Source organism: Chrysemys picta, chromosome 2, assembly GCF_011386835.1.
Source record: "Chrysemys picta bellii isolate R12L10 chromosome 2, ASM1138683v2, whole genome shotgun sequence".
Lineage (NCBI taxonomy): Eukaryota > Metazoa > Chordata > Testudines > Emydidae > Chrysemys > Chrysemys picta.
In genome coordinates, this window is record NC_088792.1 from 22,435,941 (window position 1) to 22,462,280 (window position 26,340).

Consider the following 26,340-nt stretch of genomic DNA (forward strand, 5'->3'; position numbering starts at 1 on the left):
AGTTATAATTTCAAATATATGTGCCAGAGTTGTGCCCCCAAAAGCTCAGAATTGCTTGCCTGCTCTGGTGCACAATTGCACTTCTACATACACTTTCCATTCTTTTTTTAGAAGAATTTTTAAAGATGATCCATTTTGCTTGCTTCTGTTTTCCACTAATGATCTGCACATCAAACAATAAATGCAAGATGCAAGTGTGATTTACTAACATTTCCACGTGGGAGTGTTGTGTGCCTAAATGAGAGCTTTAAAGATATTAGACGCCTACTTACTAATTAAGAACACAAAAATAAAAGCCACACCTCAAGGCCCATTAACACAATTATGCATCGAAGTTTGGGTTCCCTATTGGATACTATATTTGCAAATTATAGCCTTAATTATCTTTTTCAAAGCACTAAGACATCCATTTACTATACACAGAAAATTACTGATGAATAAATATTTGGTTCTAAAAATGTTCAGTCTCAAAAATGTGCGTCTATTGTGTTGTTGAGTTCTACAAAGATAAAGAGACCAGGGAAACCCTAACCAACCATGACAAAAGACATCAAACAGATGCAACATATACATTGACTTGTAGATGTGGGGCCAAACTATGGCCCTGCTAGCAGTTGGCCATCTTGTGGGGGGCGGGAACATTATGTCTACAGACATAATGCATAGTACAAAGCACAGTGTGCAGCAATGCTTACTACACGTCAAAGAAGGCAGCCAATTCTTTTCTGAGACCAACCATGCCACATCAAGAAAACATTAAAAAACAGACCACTTATGAAAGACAAGAGAACAAGTTATACAAATGGATGATGGGACAGTGTTATATAAATACATATGTTACATGCATACACATTCACATCTCTCTCTCTCTCTCTGTAGCACACAGAAGCACATATGTAAGGGAGAAAAAAGGGGCAGAGGGATGGAGGGCAAAAATCAGCCCTTTCATGGGAACCCACACAAGACCCATGACCAGGAAACTCTGGCCACCAGGGCTTCTCCCCATTAAACCCTGGATTTCAGGATCATGATGAAAAAATTCCATGGATCTTGGGACATCCACATTACTTTCCCAGTAGTGCTGGTTCTCTTGGTAGCAACAGTCAAGAGCTTCCAGGCCAGCTGCTCACACTCTTGTTGCAGTTTGTGGATTTCAATAGTGCATGGTCTAGACTTGAGATGAGAATGCAGGAAATACGGGGCAAAGAGCAAATTAAGGGGAACACAGGGAAAATAATGTGACATGGGGAGAGAAAGAGAATTCAACAACAGCAAACATGGCTTAATGGAAAAGAGACAGGATTCTGATGAAAGCAGATGCTGCTTTCTAAAGAAAGAGAATTACAGAAATGAAGAAAACAGACACGTGATAAACCAAGAAAATGGTATGCAGAGTGAAGAAGAGACTCTTAGGAGCATAAACAACATTTGCTCATATTTTATTGCTTTCCCCTGGCAAATGTCTCTTTTCACACTCTAAGTTGGGAGAAAAGGATAGGAGAGCTGTTCTGAGCACTTGGTAAATTAGTACTGCTGCCTACTCAGAATTCTGCAGCTAAGTAGCTGGAGAAAACATAGATAACCTAACGTTCACAGTATTGATAATAGCTGAGGGTCTGGCAGCCCCCAGACTCAGCATATTTGTGGAACTGCCCCTTGAAAAAGGGGATTTGTCTGCACAAACCGAAATGCAAACAAATGGGCACCATTCTAACTGTGACAGTGTTGGCTAATGGTGGCCTAAACATTACCATTTTGGCTTAAAAGAGTCTTTCAGTTTGGAGACTGCCACAAATGTCTTTTAACCATTCTGTAATCCAAGTAACAAATACTTTACTTCTAGATAAAGAGACCAATGCTAAATCATCTCTCAAAACAACTAAATATGAATAGACTAGCAAATCTACTAACAGAACTCCCCTATGTTTTCACATGTTATCACGTAGGTTGGGTGGAGAGAGACAAAGGAAAAAAAAAAAAAGTTAAAACACTCCACCCAAGGGCCTGATCCAATGTCTAGTGAAGTCAGTGAGAAGGCCCCAATTAACTTCAATATTAAGGCCTCATCCGGTGAAAAAAAATCTATTTGAAGAGCAAGTATTCTGAAGCAGAGCTGATCAAAAAATGGATTTTCTGTCCTCTGAAATCTGACCCATGAAAAATTTTGATATAAAGATAGATACACACACAAATTGGGACAGACACCTTTTTTTTTATGAAACAAAATTCTAGAAAAAAAATCATTCAGGTCAATCAGAATATTTATTTAGATACATTCAAAACATTATTTTAATTTGGACCATTGTAATTTTTTTAAATGAATGTAAAATAAGTTTCAAAACAAAAAGGTGTGTCAAAATGAAAAACTGAATCTTTCCAATCTGAAAATGTCCAAATGGGATTTCAAAACTTTTTTCCAATTTTTCTTTAAATAAAATGCCATTGAAATTGATACGATTGCATGCAAAATTTCAGTTTAGTTGAAACATCACTTAAAGTGGCAAACACGGTTTCAATGAAAATTTTTCGGCCAGCTCTATTCCCAAGTTGTATTTTATTAATCTACATCTGAGACAATCCAGGCCTTAATCCTCTCAAGACAAGGGCCTGCACAGATCCATACACTGCACAGAGTTCTGTTTACTCCAATAGTACTCACATGGATACATGTGGATGAATCTCCTTTTGCAGGACTAGAGAATCAAACAGTTCATATTTCAAAGTAACTAACATTTTGGTCTCAGTCTATCTGAACTGATGCTTTCATCTGCTACTAATTTTCTTCCTGGTAATAAAGAACATTGCTTGATTGCAGGGAGGAAGGATACACTACTGTTTTGCACTAGACAAACAGCTTGTACATCTATACTGAAATCATGGGGTATGACTGCACATACCCGAGCTAGCTAGATCAGTACCAGAGCACTGAAGTTGCAGCAGCACGTACACTTCAGCTAGGGTTGCCAACTCTGACTGAAGCTATTCCGGGAGATTTCCACCCCCCGCAATATGACAAAATGTCATTTTCTTAAAATATCCTATTAAAATCTCCTGGATTGCTTTCAGTAGTCACCGGGAGACCAATGCTGATTCCAGGAGACTCCAGGCCAGTTCTGGTGGGTTGGCAAAACTAACTTCAGCATGGGCTAGCCCTGGGGATAATTACCCAGGGTTCTAGGCAAGCTTGTATAATCCACACCACAGTGTGCGTTGCTGTAGATTCGCTGATCTAGTACCCATGCTAGTTAGATTACAGTTAGCTTGCGTATATCCACACGTGGGGATAGATTCACAAAGACATTTAGGGGTTGCAGTACTGAGACTCTCCACCCCTACCTTTTAGGCACATGGAAAAATCACTGGGATTCACAAAGCCTAAGTTCAGCGCCTAGGCTCCCAATACCTAGGGAGAGACGGGCACCTCAGAATGGGATTCACAAAAGCCAGCATGCACCTACGCTAACCAATGGGTGATGCCAAGGACAGAGATGGGTCCTAAGACCTGCCCCCTCCTGGAGATAGGCACCAAAGTCTGGGCTGCAGGGAGGCACCTCCCTCTACTTGAGATTCTTAGTTGCAAACACTCTCTTGGCATTAGGCACCTGTGCCATTTTTCGAAGAGGCCATGGGATGGAGGAGGAGGATGACAACAACCTTTTAGCCCAATGATTCTTTCATAATTTATCCACAGTGGAAAAGCTTCAACAGGAGAAACTGAGGGAGCTCCTCCCATCAGAATATCCCATAGCCCAGTGGCTAGGGGGCAGGCACCTGAGAAGTAGCAGATCCCTGTTCAAATTGCCTTCTCCACCCCAGGAAGAGAGGGGACTTGAGCCAAGGGTCTCCCATATACCAGGTGAGTACCCTAATCCTGGGGCTAAAAGTGATGATAGAGCTCCTCCTCCTCCACCCCAGCTGTTGTGCAAGTTCATCTATAGGACCCAAATCTGCTAGACGAGCCCTGAGCCAGTCTACTGGATCAGGCCCTGCAGGAGAGTTAGGTGTTCAAACACCTTTCTTCCCCCAGTTCCTGCACTGCTCTGGGGCTCAGGTGTTCAAATGCCTAGAGCAAGGCTGCAGTGCACATGCCCACAGACTGACACATAGGTGCCTACCAAAGTTTAGGTGCTGAGTGAGGTTAGACACCTACAGGGCTTGGCAGCATCTGCACGGGGACTGCAAGTATCCCGCTGGGACCTGATCTTGGGATGGAAGCGCCTATGTTCTTTTGTGACTCTAGCCCATGCTGCAATTACACCCCATGGCTGCCATACAGATGTATCCAAAAAACACAAATAAGAGGAGATCCATCAGTAAATGAGCAAGGAGGCAGAGATCAGCGTGCAAATAATAGCACAAATATTTCTCTGAATCGGACATCGTGCATTCACACTTGGGCAGCTGCTGGGTGCATGTTGCATCTAAATGCTGAGATAGGTGCACTCTTGGGGATGTAAAATCCCTTCTTTCAAGCTGCAAGATTGGTTGATTGGTTTAAGCCCCATTTTAGACAAATTCTATATCATGTAATTACATCTGCCTACCAAATTTTCACTGCAGTTTCCTTTCAATGTAATATTCAACTCCTGCCCTAAACTGTTCGTTTATTACAGATTAAAAAGACCACATATCTATCTGCTTAGGTGCTTTTGCAATAATTTAAAATGCAAATGTATACAACCCACACCATTATAACTAAATTGCCTCTTCCTTGGTGTTATATATTATTACTGTAGGGTGTTAAACAGCTTCCAAGTTCAACCTAACAGTTGGCTGCATTTCAATGATGAATGAAGCACCTGTACATAAACAGTTTATGGGGCTCAGTGCTACTATCATTCTGGGTCCAGGACTCCTGCCTGAAGTCAATGGCAACTGCTGTGGAACAGTAGTAGGACTAGACCCATAAGGCTAGTTCTGCTTCCTTTAATCATCTGAATGAAGTGCTTGGGAGTAGACAAGTGAGTCTCACGGTAGGGTAGTGCTTTGGGAACCACAGGATGATAGAGACTTTTATGTAAAGTATATCTGTGTAAACAATCAATATCCTAAACTTCACATTTAAAATACAGTCTGAAAAATTAGCTGACACTGACATATTAACAATCTTCTTTTAAATACATTTATTTTACTACTTGTGTGACTAAAATCACTGCAAATTAGATTTTGTACATTTCAGCTTTACTTTTCACCATTTATACTATTTCATTTTTGCACATTGCTCATCATGGGCAATGAAAACAGATGAGGATTTTAGGACTCCAAACACTGCAAGAAATTGTTTAAATTTAAAAACAACTATTTTACAACTATTTGGTGGGAGGAAGGATAGCTCAGTGGTTTGAGCATTGGCCTATTAAACCCAGGGTTGTAAGTTCAATCCTTGAGGGGGTCATTTAGGGATCTGGGGCAAAACAAACAAAACCACCTGTCCGGGACAGTACTTGGTCCTGCTAGTGAAGGTGTAGGGGACTGGTCTCAATGACCTTTCAAGGTCCCTTCCAGTTCTATGAGATAGGTATATCTCCTTTTTTTTTTAACATTATAATTTAAAAGAGATATATTTTTGTTTGTGCATAAACACAAACACACATACACACACACAGCTTAACATTTTCAGCCTAAAGTATGATACCCTCTAACAAAAACATGCAAACTTGAAAATTTACCACCATTTAAAATGAGTAAGAAGGTCTGTCTAAACATGAAGTGATGTTGCCAAACTTAATTATATACATTTTATATGTCAAATAAAAAAATTATGATCTAGAGCCAAATTCTCTCCTTATTTACACTTGCTAATCAAGGCTGTGTGAACACAGCCAAAATCATAATTTGGCCCCTCAAGTTGTGTCAGGGTTTTTTCCCGTCGTTATCTTAACAGACATCTTAACTCTGGTAGGATATCGTGCTACCATCCCACTACACATTCCAGGAATATATACACAGCAAGCAGTTCTGCATCAGCTCATACATGAACAGCCCCAACTCCCATAAAATATTAATTCATTTCAAAAATATTTGCACCCTGCTGTCAAACTTAGACAAATTCATACTGAGCTTCAGAAAATGGCTGTTTTAATGGTAAATGATGTTCCAGAAACCTCTTTCAGGCTAAACACTTTTGTCAAAATTATTTTAATAAGAAAGATTAACAATTTCAACATTAGCTGCTAATCCCCTTTCATTTGAAACTCTGCTGATAAAATTCTTTCCTTGTCATTCAAATAGTAAGTAATAATTATAGATTTGGGGCTTCCATCTCTTGCTTCATTAATAGTAAATTGCATGAAAGTCTGAAGCATAAAGTCAGCTTTGATACATCTCAAAATGCAATTTCCATAGCTTTCCTTAGCTATGTACAATTAATTACAGAGTTAATAAGGAGAATATGTTAATGAAAGGGAAATTATTCACTCAGACCACCTGCCTTTATCAAATTTCTTTTATACATTTCCTTCTGTTTATGAATTTGGGTGACAGCAAGAACACAATTGATGATATATATTACTGGTACTGGCCCCTCTGCTATTTTTACTTATATCCTGGTAAAACATATAGGCTGCTTACGTAAAATAAAATAAAAAAAAAGTCTAAGAACTAGCTAATGCTAAAAAAATTAATTGACTGCTCCAATTTTGTATTACCTTAAGTTCAGTGCCTTTTAAAGACATTTTAAAATTAAAATGCTGAAACATCTTTTTAACAATTCAATTCTCTGTTCTTTGCTTAGAACCTAAACGTTTTGTGTCCAATAAAGAGATACTCGGTCAGATTTTGATTTTTTTTTTAACAAAAGGAATGTACCTTATATGCACAGAATCAAATCAGTACAGAAAACAACTTTAAATTTGCTACAGCTCCTGGACCCTGATTGCTATGCTCTTGACACACATGGAAGGTCAGAGTATTTCAGATAGTACAAATAGTAGGTCAGGCAAAAGCCAAAACTTTGTACAGTATATAGATTAAAAATAATACAGGATTGATGCACAAGTGTATTGATGAAGCAAATTTAAAAAGATGTACTAATTCCAGCAGCTAACCAGCCTCTATTAACAGAGGAGCAATCACTCAAACTGAGGAAAGAAAAATGTTATGATTTAGGGGCCAGTCACCAACCTGACCAACATAACCAAAAAGAGGTAATTTCAGGGAAACAATAATCAGTGCAACAAAAAAGGGCCATGCAATAATTCAGTGCAATGACATGGCCAGCCCTGAGGAGGTGTGGATTACATACAGTCTGACTTCCCATGTTTTTTACTCTTTATATGATATCAGTGGGGCAACAAGAGAGCATATAAAAGGCAGAAAACAGGAGCAGTTCTCATCTCTCCCCATCTGTGGACCTGATTTGTTCTGCATGGGCTTTTTGGAGAGTTGAGCAACCCACATGAGCAGTGGGCCAACTGGGTCCAATGCCTGTAGGAAGTTATAGGTAAGGAGGACCAGGAGACATTATAGAACTGGGAGTGGACGGAACAACAGTCAAAATGCAACCCTGCAATTTCAAAAGAGGGGGCTTGGGCTGAATTGGCAGAGAAAAGGGTAATGGTTCCTTTAAAACTCCTTCCCCTTGGTGGTTGGGAAAGGGAAAAAGACATTACAGTGAGTTGGTGGGTGGACCACTGGGGCTCAGGTAAGCCATTGGCCCTGAACACCTGGGGGAGGGTGTATAAACCCTGTCACTCCACCCTGAGGCCCCTCTCAAACCAGGATTAAGAGGTCTGGTTCCCTGATAAACTGGAACTGGAGTAGGGGAAGGCAACCCTAAAGAAGCTTGGGAACACAGTTGTGCCTCCTAATGTCTCTGGTACAGCCAGGAGACCCTCTTTCCCCAGCCCTTAAACTGCATAGAAGGGGAGGGCAGTGGGATCCCAGCAACAGGATGGGGAACAGCTGTGAGGGATGGGGAATCCACAACACCAGGCAGAAATGAGTGAAGAAGGAATCTGAGCTATCGCTGGATAGCTCCCAGATGGGTTAAGTTAATAAAGCTACAGCCTAATTAAACCACATCCCTTGCATTTTATCTTTCTTCTTGCGTGTCTAGGACAAAAAATGAGATGCTGCTTCAGTCTAGAACAAAGGAGGAGCTATTTTACCAGAGGTAAATACACAGGAAGAAAAGAGAACATATATAAAGGAGGGTGAGGGGAAGTAATTAGATAAGAAAAAAAACTATTTGAGGCTAGAGGAACTCTACTTTGTCTCTATATGTCCAAAATACCACAGTCTTTCTTTACAAGAGGGTAAATCCTGTGCGGATCAAAAGAGGCTGTTTTTATATCTTTACACATTTAAAATGTAATATTTCTTTTTAAAAAAAAAATACACCCAGCGTGCAACCCTGGGAACCTGTTTAATTATCACCACGTACGTATTGGAACGAATGTCCTACATATGAAATCTTCCAAATGTCACTCAAATTGAGATACTCCCATCATCTTAAAATCCCCACTGAGCCTTCTTCCCCAGAAAAGCCCTGCAAAGCAAGAAAACCTTTGCAGGTTGCCCTGCAGATCAGCATACTCAGGCAGTGACAGGACAGAGAGGGAAACAAGTTCCGTTTATTGAATCCAGCTGTCTACTGATTAAATCAGGGTATTGGCAACTAGAGCACCTCAACTGATCTTTTCTGTCATAATTCACAGAGAGAGAGGAGATGAGATCTCTGGAGGTACCATTTAGGACTTTAGGGGCTAACAGCAGAACCTTAAATTACAACCGCAGGACCTGGTTCTCATGGGAGACTTTAATCACCCTGATATCTGCTGGGAGAGCAATACAGCGGTGCACAGGCAATCCAGGAAATTTTTGGAAAGTGTAGGGGACAATTTCCTGGTGCAAGTGCTGGAGGAACCAACTAGGGGCAAAGCTTTTCTTGACCTGCTACTCACAAACAGGGAAGAACTAGTAGGGGAAGCAAAAGTGGATGGGAACCTGGGAGGCAGTGACCATGAGATGGTCGAGTTCAGGATCCTGACAAAAGGAAGAAAGGAGAGCAGCAGAATACGGACCCTGGACTTCAGAAAAGCAGACTTTGACTCCCTCAGGGAACAGATGGGCAGGATCCCCTGGGAGAATAACATGAAGGGCAAAGGGGTCCAGGAGAGCTGGCTGTATTTTAAAGAATCCTTATTGAGATTGCAGGAACAAACCATCCCGATGTGTAGAAAGAATAGTAAATATGGCAGGCGACCAGCTTGGCTAAACAGTGAAATCCTTGCTGATCTTAAACGCAAAAAAGAAGCTTACAAGAAGTGGAAGATTGGACAAATGACCAGGGAAGAGTATAAAAATATTGCTCAGGCGTGCAGGAGTGAAATCAGGAAGGCCAAATCACACTTGGAGTTGCAGTTAGCAAGAGATGTTAAGAGTAACAAGAAGGGTTTCTTCAGGTATGTTAGCAACAAGAAGAAAATCAAGGAAAGTGTGGGCCCCTTACTGAATGAGGGAGGCAACCTAGTGACCGAGGATGTGGAAAAAGCTAATGTACTCAATGATTTTTTTGCCTCTGTCTTCACGCAAAAGGTCAGCTCCCAGATTGCTGCACTGGGCAGTACAGCATGGGGAGAAGGTGACCAACCCTCTGTGGAGAAAGAAGTGGTTTGGGACTATTTAGAAAAACTGGACGTGCACAAGTCCATGGGGCCAGATGCGCTGCATCCGAGGGTGCTAAAGGAGTTGGCAGGTGAGATTGCAGAGCCATTAGCCATTATTTTTGAAAACTCATGGCGATCGGGGGAGGTCCCAGATGACTGGAAAAAGGCTAATGTAGTGCCCATCTTTAAAAAAGGGAAGGAGGAGGATCCGGGGAACTACAGGCCAGTCAGCCTCACCTCAGTCCCTGGAAAAATCATGGAGCAGGTCCTCAAGGAATCAATTATGAAACATTTAGAGGAGAGGAAAGTGATCAGGAACAGTCAGCATGGATTCACGAAGGGGAAGTTATGCCTGACTAACCTAATTGCCTTCTATGATGAGATAACTGGCTCTGTGGATGAGGGGAAAGCAGTGGATGTGTTATTCCTTGACTTTAGCAAAGCTTTTGATACGGTCTCCCACAGTATTCTTGCCGCCAAGTTAAAGAAGTATGGGCTGGATGAATGGACTGTAAGGTGGATAGAAAGCTGGCTAGATCGTCGGGCTCAACGTAGTGATCAATGGCTCCATGTCTAGTTGGCAGCCGGTTTCAAGCGGAGTGCCCCAAGGGTCGGTCCTGGGGCCGGTTTTGTTTAATATCTTTATTAATGATCTGGAGGATGGTGTGGACTGCACTCTCAGCAAGTTTGCAGATGACACTAAACTAGGAGGCATGGTAGATACACTAGAGGGTAGGGATCGGATACAGAGGGACCTAGACAAATTAGAGGATTGGGCCGAAAAAACCTGATGAGGTTCAACAAGGACAAGTGCAGAGTCCTGCACTTAGGACGGAAGAATCCCATGCACTGCTACAGACTAGGGACCGAATGGCTAGGTAGCAGTTCTGCAGAAAAGGACCTAGGGGTCACAGTGGACGAGAAGCTGGATATGAGTCAACAGTGTGCTCTTGTTGCCAAGAAGGCTAACGGCATTTTGGGCTGTATAAGTAGGGGCATTGCCAGCAGATCGAGGAACGTGATCGTTCCCCTTTATTCAACATTGGTGAGGCCTCATCTGGAATACTGTGTCCAGTTTTGGGCCCCACACTACAAGAAGGATGTGGAAAAATTGGAAAGAGTCCAGCGGAGGGCAACAAAAATGATTAGGGGTCTGGAGCACATGACTTATGAGGAGAGGCTGAGGGAACTGGGATTGTTTAGTCTCCAGAAGAGAAGAATGAGGGGGGATTTGATAGCAGCCTTCAACTACCTGAAGGGGGGTTCCAAAGAGGATGGAGCTCGGCTGTTCTCAGTGGTGGCAGATGACAGAACAAGGAGCAATGGTCTCAAGTTGCAGTGGGGGAGGTCCAGGTTGGATATCAGGAAAAACTATTTCACTAGGAGGGTGGTGAAACACTGGAATGCGTTACCTAGGGAGGTGGTGGAGTCTCCTTCCTTGGAGGTTTTTAAGGCCCGGCTTGACAAAGCCCTGGCTGGGATGATTTAGCTGGGAATTGGTCCTGCTTTGAGCAGGGGGTTGGACTAGATGACCTCTTGAGGCCCCTTCCAACTCTGATATTCTATGATTCTATGAACCAGAAGTACAACCAATGCAAATCAGGGAGCACAAATGCAAGGTTCCTTTTACAGGAAGCACCACTAAGCAGAGAAGGTAGCTACATTCTGCACTTTCCATAGGTTTCTGGCTGTTCTCAAGGTGTAGCCCCATATACAACCCATTGCCATAATTGAATACTGAAGTATCAATGGCATGGTTTACTGCACTCTGAATGCACGAACTCAATACTGAGTGCAAAACTCAGCCCCATCCCGACCCCTTCCCAGGTTTGATTTACTGACACCTCAAAAATGTCGCCACAGCCTAAATATTAGCCTCAATTTCCTCTTGGAAAAGTCCTTCCAGAACCTCCTCCTTCCTAGTTCCCTCACCTTCTAGAGCAGTGGTCCTCAACCTTTCCACACTACTGTACCCCTTTCAGGAGCCTGATTTGTCTTGTGTACCTCAAATTTCATCTCACTTAAAAACTACTTGCTTACAAAAATCAGACATAAAAATACAAAAGTGTCACAGCACATTATGATGAAAAATTGCTGACTCATTTTTAGCATATAATTATAAAATAAATAGATTGGAATATAAATATTGTACTTACATTTCAGTGTGATACTTGAACCTGTTTTTCACTTGTGAGCCTTGTCTAAAGCCCGAACCCCAGAGGGTGATGCTGAAGCATGTAACTTAGCATCGTGGGCCTCCTTGTGGTGTGGGACCCTGTGCAGTTGCCCTGCTTGCCACCCCCAATGCTGGCCCTGTACTTGCAATCCCCCTAAACCCATCCCGTGACCCACCCCTGGGGGCTGCAACCCCCCAAATTGAGAAATACTGATCTAGATGAGTTGAGTATCTGCTGGAAGACCTCTGCATACCCCTGGTTGAGAACCACTGTTCCCAACCAGTAGAGAACTACTCCCACCTCTTAGATCAGGGATCTGCAACCTTCAGCACGTGGCCCATCAGGGTAATCCACTGGCAGGATGCAAGACATTTTGTTTACATTGACCATCCGCAGACACAGCCCCCCACAGCTCCCAGTGGCTGCAGTTCACTGTTCCTGGCCAATGGGAGCTGCAGACCGCAGGGGCGTGCTGGTCACCACTTCCTGCAGCAACCAAAGGTTGCTGACTCCTGTCTTAGACCCTAAATGTGGTTAACAAGCCACATCTACTATGAGTCAACAGAAGAGCACCACATTACACAAGGCACAACCTCATTCCAAAAGAAAAGATCAACCTCCTGGACAAGTATAGACAATAAACATTCTGAGCTGCTGCAGCTCTCTGGACATCTAGAAGCAGTTGAAGATCTAGTAAAACACTAGTTTTCAAACCTGAGTAGCCAAAGGCAGGTGTACTCCCTTCATCCAGGGACCTCTTCCACTTCTTCCAGTGGCTGCCACCAGCTTTGCCTTGGTTTTATCTGGATCTTAACTAGAGCTGAGAAATATTGGGGGAGACGGGGAGGATTCTGCATATATTCATTGCAACTTTAAACTGGTTTGCTTTGATTGTATTCATGATCCTTTGGTGTTTGCTTTCTGCTAATAGTCTAATAAGCCAGTTCCCTGGGAGGAATTTTTGTCAAAACAAATTTTAAGTGAATATTGCAAAATATTAATGGAAAATGAATTCTGATTATTTGCACTGAAACCGTGGTTGCACTTACCCTACCTAGGAACAGAAACCTATCATGTGACTTGTGTCTCTAATCAAAACAGATGAGTTTTGAAAATTAAAGCCTTGAAATGACCTTCTCGCAATCAAGCTCCAGACCAAGATTCACATTTGGCAAGTTATTTCTAATAATGAATAAATTTGAGAAAAAAAGAAAGAATTTAGAAAAAAAAATACTGAAATTCATAGAACTGTTTCCCTGCTTTAACATTAACCCCTTGATTCATGATTACTATTTAAAACTCATTCAAAAATGCGGTTGTGGAAATTTGTGGAAACTGAGCATGCGGCAAACTGACTGGAGGACTGACAGCAGTGGGGCTGGTGGTGGCGGGGAATCAAATCAAGAGCTGAGGAGATTGCTTCTGCTGGGATCGCCCCATCCACTAAGCTCCTGATTTGAGTCCCCACCATACCACTATCCCCTGCTGCTCGTGTTGGCAGACAGCAGTGTTCATGGAACGTCGCTGCCCCTTCCGTCCCCCGTACTCCCCCCCCCCCCATCGGCAGTGCTGCAGGGCCGCCAATGGGGGAGACAAAAGGGTCAACGATGTTGAAGTGCTGCCGCAGTGCTTTAATGTCGTTGCCCCTTTTGCCCCCACCCAGGCCGCTGACGGGGTGGGGGGGCAAAAAGACAGTTTTTTTTGCCCTGGGGCTGGTGGTTTACAATGGACCGGGGCTCCCGGCTGCCGCTACCGTGGCAGCGGCTGGAGCCCCAGGTCCTTTTAAATCGCCACTGGAGCCCTGGGTGGTAGGGGCCAGACAGCGCAGACGGGCTGGCTGGGGGAGGCTGACCCCAAACCCGCCCCTTCTGCTTGAGGCCCCACCCCTTCTGGGGGCCAGAGCCAGCCCCCATACCGGGTAAGAATGTATTATTACTTTCACCCCGTCTACACCCATTTTTTTCTTTAAAAAAAATAAAATAAAAATAAAAGTAAACTCTTTGGCACAGGCACTGTGCCTTCTTCATATTTGTATAGCACTCAGCACGTCGTGGTACTACTGAAAACAAAGAAAATTCAAATAAAAACCAAAATAGTCAAACAGACATTCTTGTCTGCAGCTATTCGATCTTATTAGTAATTTTAGTTTCTCCTTCCTGCCCTCCTCACCTTTGACCTTCCTCGATTAAGTCTGTCACGTATCAACGGTGGGCATGTGCCACTGTCACTTGGGGGAGAGCTCCCAGGCTATAGATCAATCTCTTTCTCCTCAGGAAACACTCTCTCTGCTGCCTCTTTCTGCATGTTTTTGGGTTAGACACCAGGCAGAGTGTGTGCTGGTATCCAGCCTGGTGGTATCAATCATTGCATGTTGGGCACTCCTTTGTTTAGCAAAGCATTTTCGATGCTATAAATCGAAGCAGTTCCGTGATTTTTATTAATGGTTTAGGATGAAATCAAAGCCTTGCAGCAGTTTAACAATTTAGTGGGCAGTTTAACAAGTGGCTTTGCAGTTCGTCTTTGCCATAATGTATTTTTAAATACAGTTCAGCACTATTTTACAGACCATTTAAATGAAGTCTATAGGGGATACTTCCTGCTTCTCAGATAAGATTCCCTTTTTTTTTTTAAGTGTGTGCAGAGTGCCTTTTAAAAAAAGGCCAGAATTACTATGTCAGAGCATAAAATACAAATACTGTTTGAAATCCCCATGTCTAAGTTCCAGGGGTCTCTATTCCTTTCTTGCATCTCCATTCAAGTCCATGACAATCACTTTGTCAAATCAACATCAAGACTAAATCAAACCACATCATGTGAAAGGTGGAATGCAGAACTTAAGTTTCTGTCTCTGTACTGACTTAGGTTTGGCTAGCTTCCCAACAGCACTTCTAGGATCTATGTAGTCCAGTTCTAGTTTTATTACAGAAAGTCCTCCCAGAATGGAAGGTGATCTTTTGAAGAAACATCTTCTGAAGAGCCCATCCTGCACTCCTCAGGTTACTAAGTCCTAGCCTTCAGTCTCCCATTCTCTTTGTTCCCAGCATGCACAGTGGTGATGAAATATCCCATGCCCTTCTTGTTTGAAAAGCACTATATGCATGAAGTATCACTAACACTTCAATGGTGTAATTTTTCCAAAATACATTATTTTTGCACATATTCTCAAGGGAAGACTTCTCAGACCTCCAGTTTTAATGTATTATTTTTGTTTGTGTGTTTAGAAAGGCAAGACCATTCACCCTCTTTCCCAGATTCTAATCTGTGCCTGGTGCTTTCAATTTCACACCTTCTTTACTCATCTCCCCCCCCCCCCATACACACACACAAAAGCAAACCATGAAAAGTCAGTTCTGCTTCTGCAAACTCATTTCACTGACGAAATATACAATATTTAAACAGAGATAAATTTAGCACTAGAGGGTCCTGTGGCACCTTTAAGACTAACAGAAGTATTGGGAGCATAAGCTTTCGTGGGTAAGAACAGAAGTGAGGTTCTTACCCACGAAAGCTTATGCTCCCAATACTTCTGTTAGTCTTAAAGGTGCCACAGGACCCTCTGTTGCTTTTTACAGATTCAGACTAACACGGCTACCCCTCTGAAATTTAGCACTGTCTCACAAAAGTCATACAGTCCATTTCTCACAGTCCATTTCTTGATTTTAAAATAATAACTCGTTATGAATTTTCATCAAAGAAACATGGATACAAATCAACATGAGTTATTATCCTTCCCCTCACTCACCGTGACTTTTCTGAAATTGCATCCCTCTTTTTTTTTGCAAGATCAAAGGTATCTTAAATTATGACAGCTTCTTCTTCTTCTTGTTCCTCACACTGCTACCAAGGTCAGGATTCAGAGTCACTTGTATGGTGGCATAAAACATGCTTCTCATTATATTCTCTCTAATCAAAACTTCCATAGGTCAAACACTGGGATCTTTTCACAAGATAACATCATTAAGAGCAGTGGCTTTCTATTTACCTAAAATATGTTAAAATATGCTAAAAATGTGGGGTTTACAGAAAAAACAACCAACTAAAAAAGTGACAAAAATTACACTTTGCCACTAGTCAAAATTGCCCCTCTGGGTCTTGAGTTCTCTACTATCTAACACAAAGTAGTTTATACTACTATCAGCATTGCAGAGGCAATATATTGTGGAAGAGCAAAGTGGTATTCCACCATTTGCCAAATAGCAGCGAGCTGAGTTCAGGTTCTGGTATTTCTGTTTATGCACAAGGGCAAATAAAAAAGGGGGGTTATCAATTAAAAAAAATAAGTCTAAACAGGATATTCTAAGTGAATTCCTCCTCAATGATTTCCATAACAGATCTGCTCAATTTACAAGTCAAATCAAGATGTTTCCAACTATAAGCTTTTACTGCTATCTAAACATCACAATGTTATTTCCTCTGGGAAGATCCAAGCCACCACAAATAATAAAGATTCTAGAGTCCTAACTCAGCTAGCTACTTCATTGCTGAGCATTGTAAAACTGAATACAACTTTACTGTTCCGTAAGTCTATTTGCTCTGCAATGCTGATAATGCTCCCCATCCTTATTAGGCCCTTATTAACTTTTGCCTTTTTTTGTACTAAAGCATCTCTGCATAAAATATCTATAAAGTAACTTTTTATTTCACAAGGTGATAGCAGCAGGAGAGGATAGAGTTGGAAAGCATCTTATATATCATCTGATTAGAGTGACCAAAGAAATCTACTAACTACAGGATGTATGAAAAAGTTGATCACTTGCATGTTTTTCTTGCTGCTAAACTCAAACAAGCAGCTTTCTCAAGGGACATACAAAAAATTCAGGCAAATAGGGTATTATGGTTGCTTGCATTTATATTTGATCAAAACGTAAATCAGGTCAGTTCTCAGGTTCTTGCCAGGCTGCCAACATAATTGACATGCATGGCACTGGAAGTTAAGTTCAATCGGCTGCTTCAAAGTAGATCCTTCCAGAAAAACCTTACCTAACTGCCTTAAAGAAATCTAGCACTTATAGTATAACTACCTCTTTAAAGTAAAGAACTCCATTGTCTGCTTGACCCTCCTATGAAACGTGTCTTGATATCTAAGCTAAATGCATCATTTCAAATTCTAACCACTTTTTTGCTAATTGTATCCTTGGTGTCTATTAAGAGTAATTATTTTTCCTTTTCTGTATGGTTTCCCTTTCCCATATTTAGAAGCAGAGATGCAGACTTCTCTGAATTGCTAGTTTTTGTTTGTTCATTTTAGGCTAAACAGGTTTAATTTTTTTGCCCACTCTCTTCTTATAGGTCATACTCTCAAGGCATTGTAGCATTTCAGTTGCCCTTCTTTGAACCCTTACCATCTAAGATTTAACATATGTTGTTAGATAGCTAACATATGCATGAGTTCATTCAGGGTTAAACAGAATTGACTGAATTATGGACACTGAACCACCACGGCCACCACAGTACTCCTAATCAATCTGTTTGTTTTTTAAAACCCTTTCATAGGTTGCAAACATATGGCTTATTTCCACACACACTTAGTTGAACTTTTGGGAAAATTCCCAGATCCAGAATTAACACTACTTGGTTCCCTTCTGCAAGTTTCTTTCCTGTTCATTTGGCTGTGTGTGATTTTTAGGTTTATTTTAGTAGTATCTTTGTAAACTATTTTGCTCCATTTAAACTAGTCTCATTAACTGTCTGCAAATCTTAAGCATATACATTGCCATCTACTTAGGCAATTTTGTACTTTCTTTTGTTTTACCCACAAATGCTCTGGATACAAGCATTATATCACTACTTACTCTTGTGCCCTTCCTTACTTTAGGGGTTATTTGAAAGGTAGGGTTTGGGGGTGGGGAATGTGTTGGTAACTACAATGTCCCAATAACTGCAGAAACACAAAAACAAGTGAAAGGTGGTAGTTCTGAGTAGGCAAAAGTGGGATTGTAAGAGCCAAGGTCACAGACCTTTTGGGTAGCATATCCATCCCTCATTCCCAGGTGCACTTGTGCATCTGTTATATATCAGGTTAAAAACCTAACTAACTCTTCTGTTTGGAAATGTATTTACCCAGGAAAGCTCTGCTCAGACACAGCGTCTGGTTTTCAAGCAGATCCTGCTTTTACTCCGTTTTATTGCTGAGCTGACTGAAGCTGACGGAGGTCAGTGACTTGGCTACGGTCAAATTGGCACTCTGGCTTCCATTCCATTTTCTATTAGGCCATATGGCTTTCCCACAAAACTTGGAAAATATTTAAGTAGGTGAGCAGCTTTATCTACAAAACCATAAAAAGGGAAAGGGTGCAGAAGAGAGGGAAGCATGATAGGACAGCATGACATCGACAGAGCACAGATTCCTTCCCAGAAATCCCATTGGCCAGCCTTCTCAGAGCTATATAAATACATAGCTAGTGAGGGGCAGCTGGATAATCTTAACCGTTGGCAGAGGGTAAATGTAGAAAATATAATAATACCACCTAGCTCCTTTCATCAGTAGATCTCATGGCACTTTACAAAGGAGATCAGTATTACTACCCCCATTTTACAGATGGGAAAACTGAAACACAGGGATGTGAAATGACTTGCCCAAGGCCACCAACAAAGGCAGGAATATAACTCAGGTGTCTTGAGTCCTAGTCCAGTGTCCTAACCACTAAGTCATGCGGTCTCCCCTGGGTAGTGAAAAGCATTTCACTAGCCATATACACACACCCATGTGAATAAAGTGGCCATTTCCCACAACGTTTTCTAGCCCAGTCTTCACAAACAAAACATATTTGAGCAGTTTCAAACATGAGAAAGATCCAATTACTTTAAAGGAGGAATATCAGGTTAGGCTAAAAATTCAGATCCCCCCCCACCCAATTTCAATGAAAACAATTATTTACACATTGTTAATATTCTACTGCAGCTTTTGCAGCACTATTATACTACATGCCAGAAAGAAAAACTGACCAGAAATCAAACAAACAGTCTTATTTAATTGTCCAAGCCAAGTAAAATGGTGAAAGTAAACCAAAAAGGATGAAAAGTAAATTATCTTCTGTTTAAAAAAAATCTATTTTAAATGTCCAAGCTCACAGAATGTATGCTAAACAGAAAATAAACAGCACAGTGAAAAGTAATGATTTTTTTTTAAAACAGTTTTAGTTGTAACCATTTAAAGGTTAGATTAATATAATAGGTGAAGAATTTTTTAAAAAAAATGTTGTAAATTGACAGTATCCCTTTAGAAGTTAAATATTTTTCACAATCTACTTTAAATTGATGAAATACCAATTTTGATTACATTTCACATACCATAAAGAAAACTGCTTACCAGGATCATGTGACCGGTGGAGATGTCCATGTTAGACTGAACTGGTTCTTCACACCAGGATGAGGTGCTGCTCCGAGCAGAGGGGCTGGCAATGGGCCCATCACTAAACTGTGATGAGACACTGTTTACGCGAGAAGTGTGCAGGAGCTCTGGTCGATCAGATGATTTTACAGCCATGCGCTGACGGCACAGCTCCTAGGAGACAGAGAGAAAGAAGGGAACAATCTGGAGTTAATAGCAGCCACTATGAAATAAAAGTCTGCTAACGACAACACTGTTTACAGTACATCTCTAGAGTGGGAGTGTTTTTCTTCCCTTAAAGGCTAATATTTTGGTATTCTGATATATACGTTTACTAGACCCACTATATGAAATAACTAAATGTTGACCATCCCAGTCTCATGCAAAAGAAGTTTAACTATGAGTGCATGCATGTCACTCCTTTAAGACTGCCTCATAATAGAATTTGAGCCCCAAAATATTATTTAGCAGATGGATAAGTTGTTTTATACCATACTTCATTCTATGAACCTAATTCTGCACTGTACAGCCCACTGAAGTTAATGGGGTTGCACAGGTGTAATTGAGAGCAGAATTCAGCCCTGAATTTGCAAGCTCAGCAAGCAATAGCAACTGAATTGATGTGCTCTCTAATATAAATTCTAGTTGATAGATGTGCCATTTCTCTTCATTAAAATAGAGCATACACAACCCTTACTCCTAGATGTGAGGCACAGAAAATGAAGAATGACATTAACAAAGAATAAAAAATAGAAATCTGTCACACGTGCTGTAAGCAGCTTTGACAAAGAAAGAAAACTGAACCTACCAGACCTTCCAATCCAAACCAGATAAAAACACCAAAACCAACAAAAATCTACCCTAAATATGGCATTTCAGTTGCACCATACATGAAATGCATGTCTAAAATATATTGTGTTTATATAATAAAGGAAAATGCTGCTAGTACAAACGTTTCCAGAGAAACAAGGTACTGTATGTTGAAATTCTGAATCTAATTGGCTAAATAGACCCTTGGTTATATTGTCCCTGTTACAATGCATTTAGATTCACTCAGGTGCAGTAAAATTTCAAAGTAAATAGTAAAATTAGCATTTTTACATATGTCTATTGCCCATGAAGGATTTTTGGAAGCCAGGCTTACTGTGCAGCATAGGCTATGTTCATGGTGCTTGGACATATGGTACATGTGGTGTGGTTGCACATTTGTCTCCAATTACTTATTTTACAGAGACATGTACTAAGAGCTTAGTTACTTGCCTCTGGCCATCAAAATAATAGATTTTGAAGAATCCATACTGTTAAAATGTGATGGCCTCTGTTTTCTTATTCAATAAAAATATAATTGCAACTCAAGGGTCATCAGTAGGATGACTTTTAAAAATCCATATATCATCGGATATAAAAGGTTTTCTTCTTGTGATAGACATGCATCCATTTAATGCACAGAACTTTTTTTTTAAGACATTCAATTGGTATCTTTTCTTCATCACAGTTGTGACAATGGTTCCGGCATTCAAATTTAGTATCCTCCTTTCCCAATGAAAATCTGAATAGAATCATATATCAAGATAGCTCTTGCCACTGCCTAGGCAATAGACTAAAGATCTATAGGCCAAAAGACCATCCAAATGGTTTACATCTGCCTTTCATCCTAAGCTGCCATTTAACTCGGTATTAAAGTCTTTTTACACTGCAAGGTAGTATTTTTTTTTTTGCGGCGGGGAGGGGTGGCACACATTTATATATAAATTAATGAGAGTGCTAGACAAAAAAAATACTATAATGTGTAATATAAAAAGACACATTACTCACTTGTGGCAGATGCAACAATTATGCAGATCATCCCAACTGAATGTCCATAAACCCCCAAAATATAACAGTGGGGTTTTTTTTTCCATTCATGCCCCTTTTTACAGGGGGAAAAAAAAGGATTTATTTTTAAATATAGAGTGCAACTTTTTTTTCTTTTGTACTGACATAATTTTCCATATCTCCTTGTTTGTAAAGCTAGGTGCCTTATCCTAGTCTACACTACATAGGTTCTACCAATACAGCTATACTGGCAGGGCTCCCTAGTGTAGACGCAGCATATGTCGACAGAAGGAGGCTTTTCAGACAGCATATCACCACCACCACCTTCCCGAATGATATTAGCTACATTGACAGAAGTATTATTCTGTCAGGATAGCTGCATCTATACTGGGGGTTTTGCCGGCATAGCTATGTCAGCTGAGGGTGTGGTTTCTTCACATCATTGAGTGACACAGCTTTGCTGACAAAACTTTGTAGTGGCTTTAGTTACCTTGTACTGACCACAACATGACAAAAATATGAGAATAAAAATTTAAAGTCTAAAAATGAATTTGAAATAGCTTTTATATTTATTAGTGTGTTGTGATGTAAGGTAAGCATTTACATCACAAGGAAGTCTAAGTTCTCTGCTTTGTAAAAAGGATAAAGAGAGTGTTTCTCTCTCTAAAGGGTCACACAAGCTATCAGACCTTAAAAATATTACTAGTTAAGAATGACTTTTGCTAACCGCCAAGTTACCTTGGGGCAAAATAATTTTAAATCCTCCTTTTAACAAAACAAAAAACAAAACTCCACATTTGGGAGAAATTCAAAAATGTTTGTATGATGGCTTCTTTATTAAAAAGTAACAGCTGTTCAGATGTCTAAATATTTGACTTATTCCTGGTAGGGATGGATTATTGGACAAAGTGCAGGTGAAGTGGTTAAAGGTAAAAAATAAATGTAATTTCTCATGACTAAGAGGTAAGTGGCCCTGTACCGTATTTGGCTCTCCCCATAATGTGGAATCATCCAGGAACCTGCCTCGTCCTGGCATAAGTTTAAGCAGTCGCGGGGCTGCTATAATTTGTGCTCTGCTGCTCACAGCCCTTACAGGCAATTGCAGCTGCCAAGGATAGCCAGACTACAGTGGATCCCCTGTCATTACTCCTATCCTTAGTCCTCCAAGGGAGTAGCATAGCCAGCTATGAAGACTCTATGCCATACATGGAAACCACAGCACTAGGGGTATCTGGGTGAGCACATGTGATGCCTTTATGACACTTCAGTGGTGAAAATGGGCCATAAAGGGGCTACAGGATAAGGAAGAACCATGTGTAAGTTACCAATGTTCCTGTTTTTGAAGATACAACCTCCTGCTCCAGTGGCAGCTCTAGGAGGGATTGTGCTTCCTGCATTCTTGAGAATGGCTACACTGTCTTCTCCCTGCCCCTGTGTGGGATTCTTTGTACCTCTGGTAGTAGCAGGAACTGATCACACGAACTGTGATATTGGCCAGTCCTTGCAAAGGGCATGGAGTGGAGGCAGTGTTTGTCCTCACTCCTCCCCCAGACAAGGCCAGGGCACCAGTTTAGTCACAATGTTAGGAAGGCTTAAGGAAGTGGTCTGGGCTGTACACATAGCCTCTATATATATATCTATCTATCTATATATATATATATAGATAAAAATAAATAATAATAGTAAAAAAAAAAAAGACAAAAAGGGATCTCCATGGTGGGCATTACAAATATTTATTCAACCTGACTGAGCCCTAAAATATTGTTAATATCACTGAAATTCCATCACTGGGCCTTGACAGAGTTGACATCACTTTGTTTAAGCCCCTAGTCAAGCCCTGAACATTTAATACCATAGTTAAGAGGACCATCAGCCATCTACACATTTCTCTGCACTCTCGAGTGTTTATGTTTTTAATTCTGGAAGCAGCAAACATCATGCCCACCAGATGAGGTTTAGAACCCAACACTGAACCCAGACGTGAGGGTTCCAAACTGAACTACGAACTCAGTGAACATTGGTATCAGCACGGACCCATTTAATAATCATTTGCAAAGAGAGAATTCAATTTATGCATCACACTTTTGTATTTAACATAGTGGCCAAGGCTATTACTATCCTACTGTGACTGTAATGTACTGTCTTTGTATACTGCTTGTCATTCTTCATTTAAAAGCATCATTTACACCTAAAAAAGCAATCATACAGTGCATACAGTGATATATGAAGGAATGATCCTCCTGACCCTTTTGGGCTATGATCTAATGGTTGGGTCGGACATAAACATTTATTTAAAATGTAATTTGAAGTTTATGACATTATTTCCCATTACATAGGAATTGCTATCACATGGAGGCAGTGCCTCTGTTTTTTATTTCCCAACATTTATTATCAAACTTATGTGGAAGTGACATGTAGTATATAATGGAAAACTAATATCACAGTATGACAAAAAACTGCAATAACCAAGATAAATATTCTGAAAATAATGTCCAGTTAAATGAGTTTAAAGTACAGTGTTATAATCATCTGTAGAGAGCTTTTTCATTTGAGAAAGAAAATTGATAACCCTAACCACATCATAAACAATATTTTCAGAGAAACTCTTCCAATGAGATTTTGAAGTGGTCCTTATATTTTAACATCCCACAGGGAGATGGAGGGGTGAAAAGGAACATTTAAAAAAATATAAAAACAACATTATAAAAAAGTGCTGTTAAAGTAGATAAATCAAATCTTTAATTGGGATTAACACACTGTAGATTAGTGGGTACATACAATTTAGCCAATTCTAAAGAAGAGCCTTAATTCACCCAGTGTTCCTCATTACAGGCACAACAGTTTGCCTTCTCAACCCAGGAGCAGGAAGTCAATCTTAGCGCAGACCTTTGTAGACCATTATACAGGGAACTTATGCAGTGAGAAGCCACAGTAAGGAAATCTTACTACAGCACTTTTTTGTATTGTGATTGAAACCCTCTTCAAGCAGCCAGATAGCAGCTGCATTAGTGAAAGCCTCTCTTTAATCAAAAAGACAGAATGGACACATGGTTTGTACATTCCTGGCTAGAACTCCTAACTATCACAACTGATTTTCATGCATAACCTCAACTCCCTACATTCCCACCAGACGCCAGGAGGCATCATGCCCACTCAGAAATGAATCTCACTCTTTCAATGAGGTGTCAAGCCAGGGCTGCTTTAGAAATGCAGTCAACATAATACGGCAAGTGCCATCTCTTCTTCAGGATGTCCCTGTTCCATGACAGCATTGCGCATTTGCTGCCACATGCTTTTACAGTGGATGACAGCCGTCAAGTATCAGAAAAGTGTAGGAGAGGAAACTAGAATTCATAAGAATTTATATCTACCAACAAGACAGGCCAACAATACACCAGGTTCGTGGAAAATCCATTAAGACCACATGGGTTACTAAAAGGCCTATCTTGAAAGATACCTTATAATGGAGTATACATGGGTTAAGTTTATAGCAGAGGATAACACTCAAACTAGCCTGAGGTAGGGCTTCAGTGGTAAATATCAACTTGTTTCCTCATATGTAACGAATAATTAAGCTTTCCCTAAATCTGAACCTTGAGCTCCACCACAAAGGAGTCTAGGAAGAAATTATCAGAGCATGCCGAGTATTTGCTCTAAAAAGTGTATTGTTAGCCAGAGATAGCATACTGACATAGCCAAGTACACAGCCTCCCCGCTCCACCCCACAAATCCTCTGATAAACATGGCACAAAGTCCAGAAAGACCCTTTTACGCATGTCGATTCTGCTTATGCATAACTGGGCAATACATGACAGTATGTAGTACAGGCAAAAGTTAGAGCACAGAACTAACTAACTAAATAACATAAAATAAAACCAGATGACTCCTTGCCATAATTAGTCAGAAAATGGAATCTGATCAGCACAGTAAGGTGCTAATATCAGGAGATGAAGATGGCAGTTAAGAGATGCCTGATACACATCTCTTGCTTATGCTCATTTCTTTTAAACATGGGCTGTTGAATGTTGTCACCCTCTATCCAAGCTGTCTTATATGCAGATATCACAGTTTATTAAAATGTGTCCACATAGTCTGACTGTGCTCAGTCTGGGTGTCTTGAGGGGCTTTGTGGTCCTAGCCCAGTAACAGATTTTGACTCCTGAATCATTCTCACCTAGTGAAAAACAGTAGACTGAAATAGGAATCAGCAGATGCCTTGCGACTCAAACTCCAGGTTACATGGACTCATGGTAAAAGATCCTAAACTCCATATAGACAGTTACGTAGACTAAAATATTGAAACTTGATCAAGAGACTCTCACTTTGTAGTGGTGACCTCTCTCTCTCAAAAGTTGATATAACCTGTTGTAAATGGAATTGCTCAGTCTAGAGTAAATGCAAGTAGTCTCACAAAATCTGATGTTTTGTTAATTAGGGTTGCCAATGTTCTAATCATAGAAAACTGAACACCCAGGCCCCACCCTCTGCTCACTCCATCTTCCCTCCCTCGGTCGCTCACTCTCCCCCACCCCACTCACTCACTCATTTTCACTGGGCAGGAGCAGGGGGTTGGGGTGCAGGATGGGGTGAGGGCTCTGGCTGGGGATGTGGGCTCTGGGGTGGGGCCAAGGATAAGGGATTTGGCATGTGGCAGGGGGCTCAGGGATGGGGCAGGGGGTTGAGGTGCAGGAGGGGGCTCAGGGAGGGAGTTTGGGTGCAGGAGGGGGTTCAGAGTTTGGACAACGGGTTAGGGTATGGGAGGGCGTTCAGGATGTGGGCTCCAGGCAGCGCTGACATCAGGCAACTCCCAGGAAGCGGCCAGCATGTCTCTCTCTAGCTCCTATCTGCACGCTGGCCCTGCCCACAGGCGCCGCCCCCACAGCTCCCATTTGCCACAGTTCCTGGCCAATGGGAACTGTGGAGCTGGCGTCAGGTGGCGCCTCTGGATGCGGGGCAGCACTCAGTCTCCCTGGCTGCCCCTCCACCTAGGAGCCAGGGGACATGCCGGCCACTTCCTAGGAGCCGCACGGAGACTGCCTGCCCCACTGCGGACAGCTGGACTTTTAGCAGCCCAGTCAGCTGTGCTAACCAGAGCCACCAGGGTCCCTTTTTGACTGGGCGTTCCGGTCGAAAACCTGGCAACCCTAGTTGTTATTCTTCCCAGCATGTTTACCTCAAATCTATTGAATAGGAACCTAGAACTAAAGGAATTCATAATTTTCCAATTTCTTTAAAACAAAACAAAACCCTGCCCTCAACGCTATATACTAGTACAAAAGACAAATTTCTTCATTATGCATCTGAAGTTACATAACCTAGAAAAGTCAAAAACAATCCAATACAGAGGCCTGTCATTCTCAAATGTTAATCGCTTGTTAACCAAAACCAAACCAAACCCATCTCTGCTTCT

General features: G+C 41.2%; 1 protein-coding gene across 2 annotated transcripts in view; it reads right to left on the minus strand.

Moving 5' to 3' along the window:
• Positions 1-26,340, minus strand: part of PTPRN2 (protein tyrosine phosphatase receptor type N2) — a 942,968-nt gene that overhangs the window by 74,901 nt on the left and 841,727 nt on the right. For both annotated transcript variants that reach the window (XM_065582768.1, XM_008162983.3), the window contains one exon: positions 19,095-19,289. In XM_065582768.1, the coding sequence (XP_065438840.1) occupies positions 19,095-19,289 (195 nt within the window). The remainder of the gene's footprint in view (positions 1-19,094; positions 19,290-26,340) is intronic.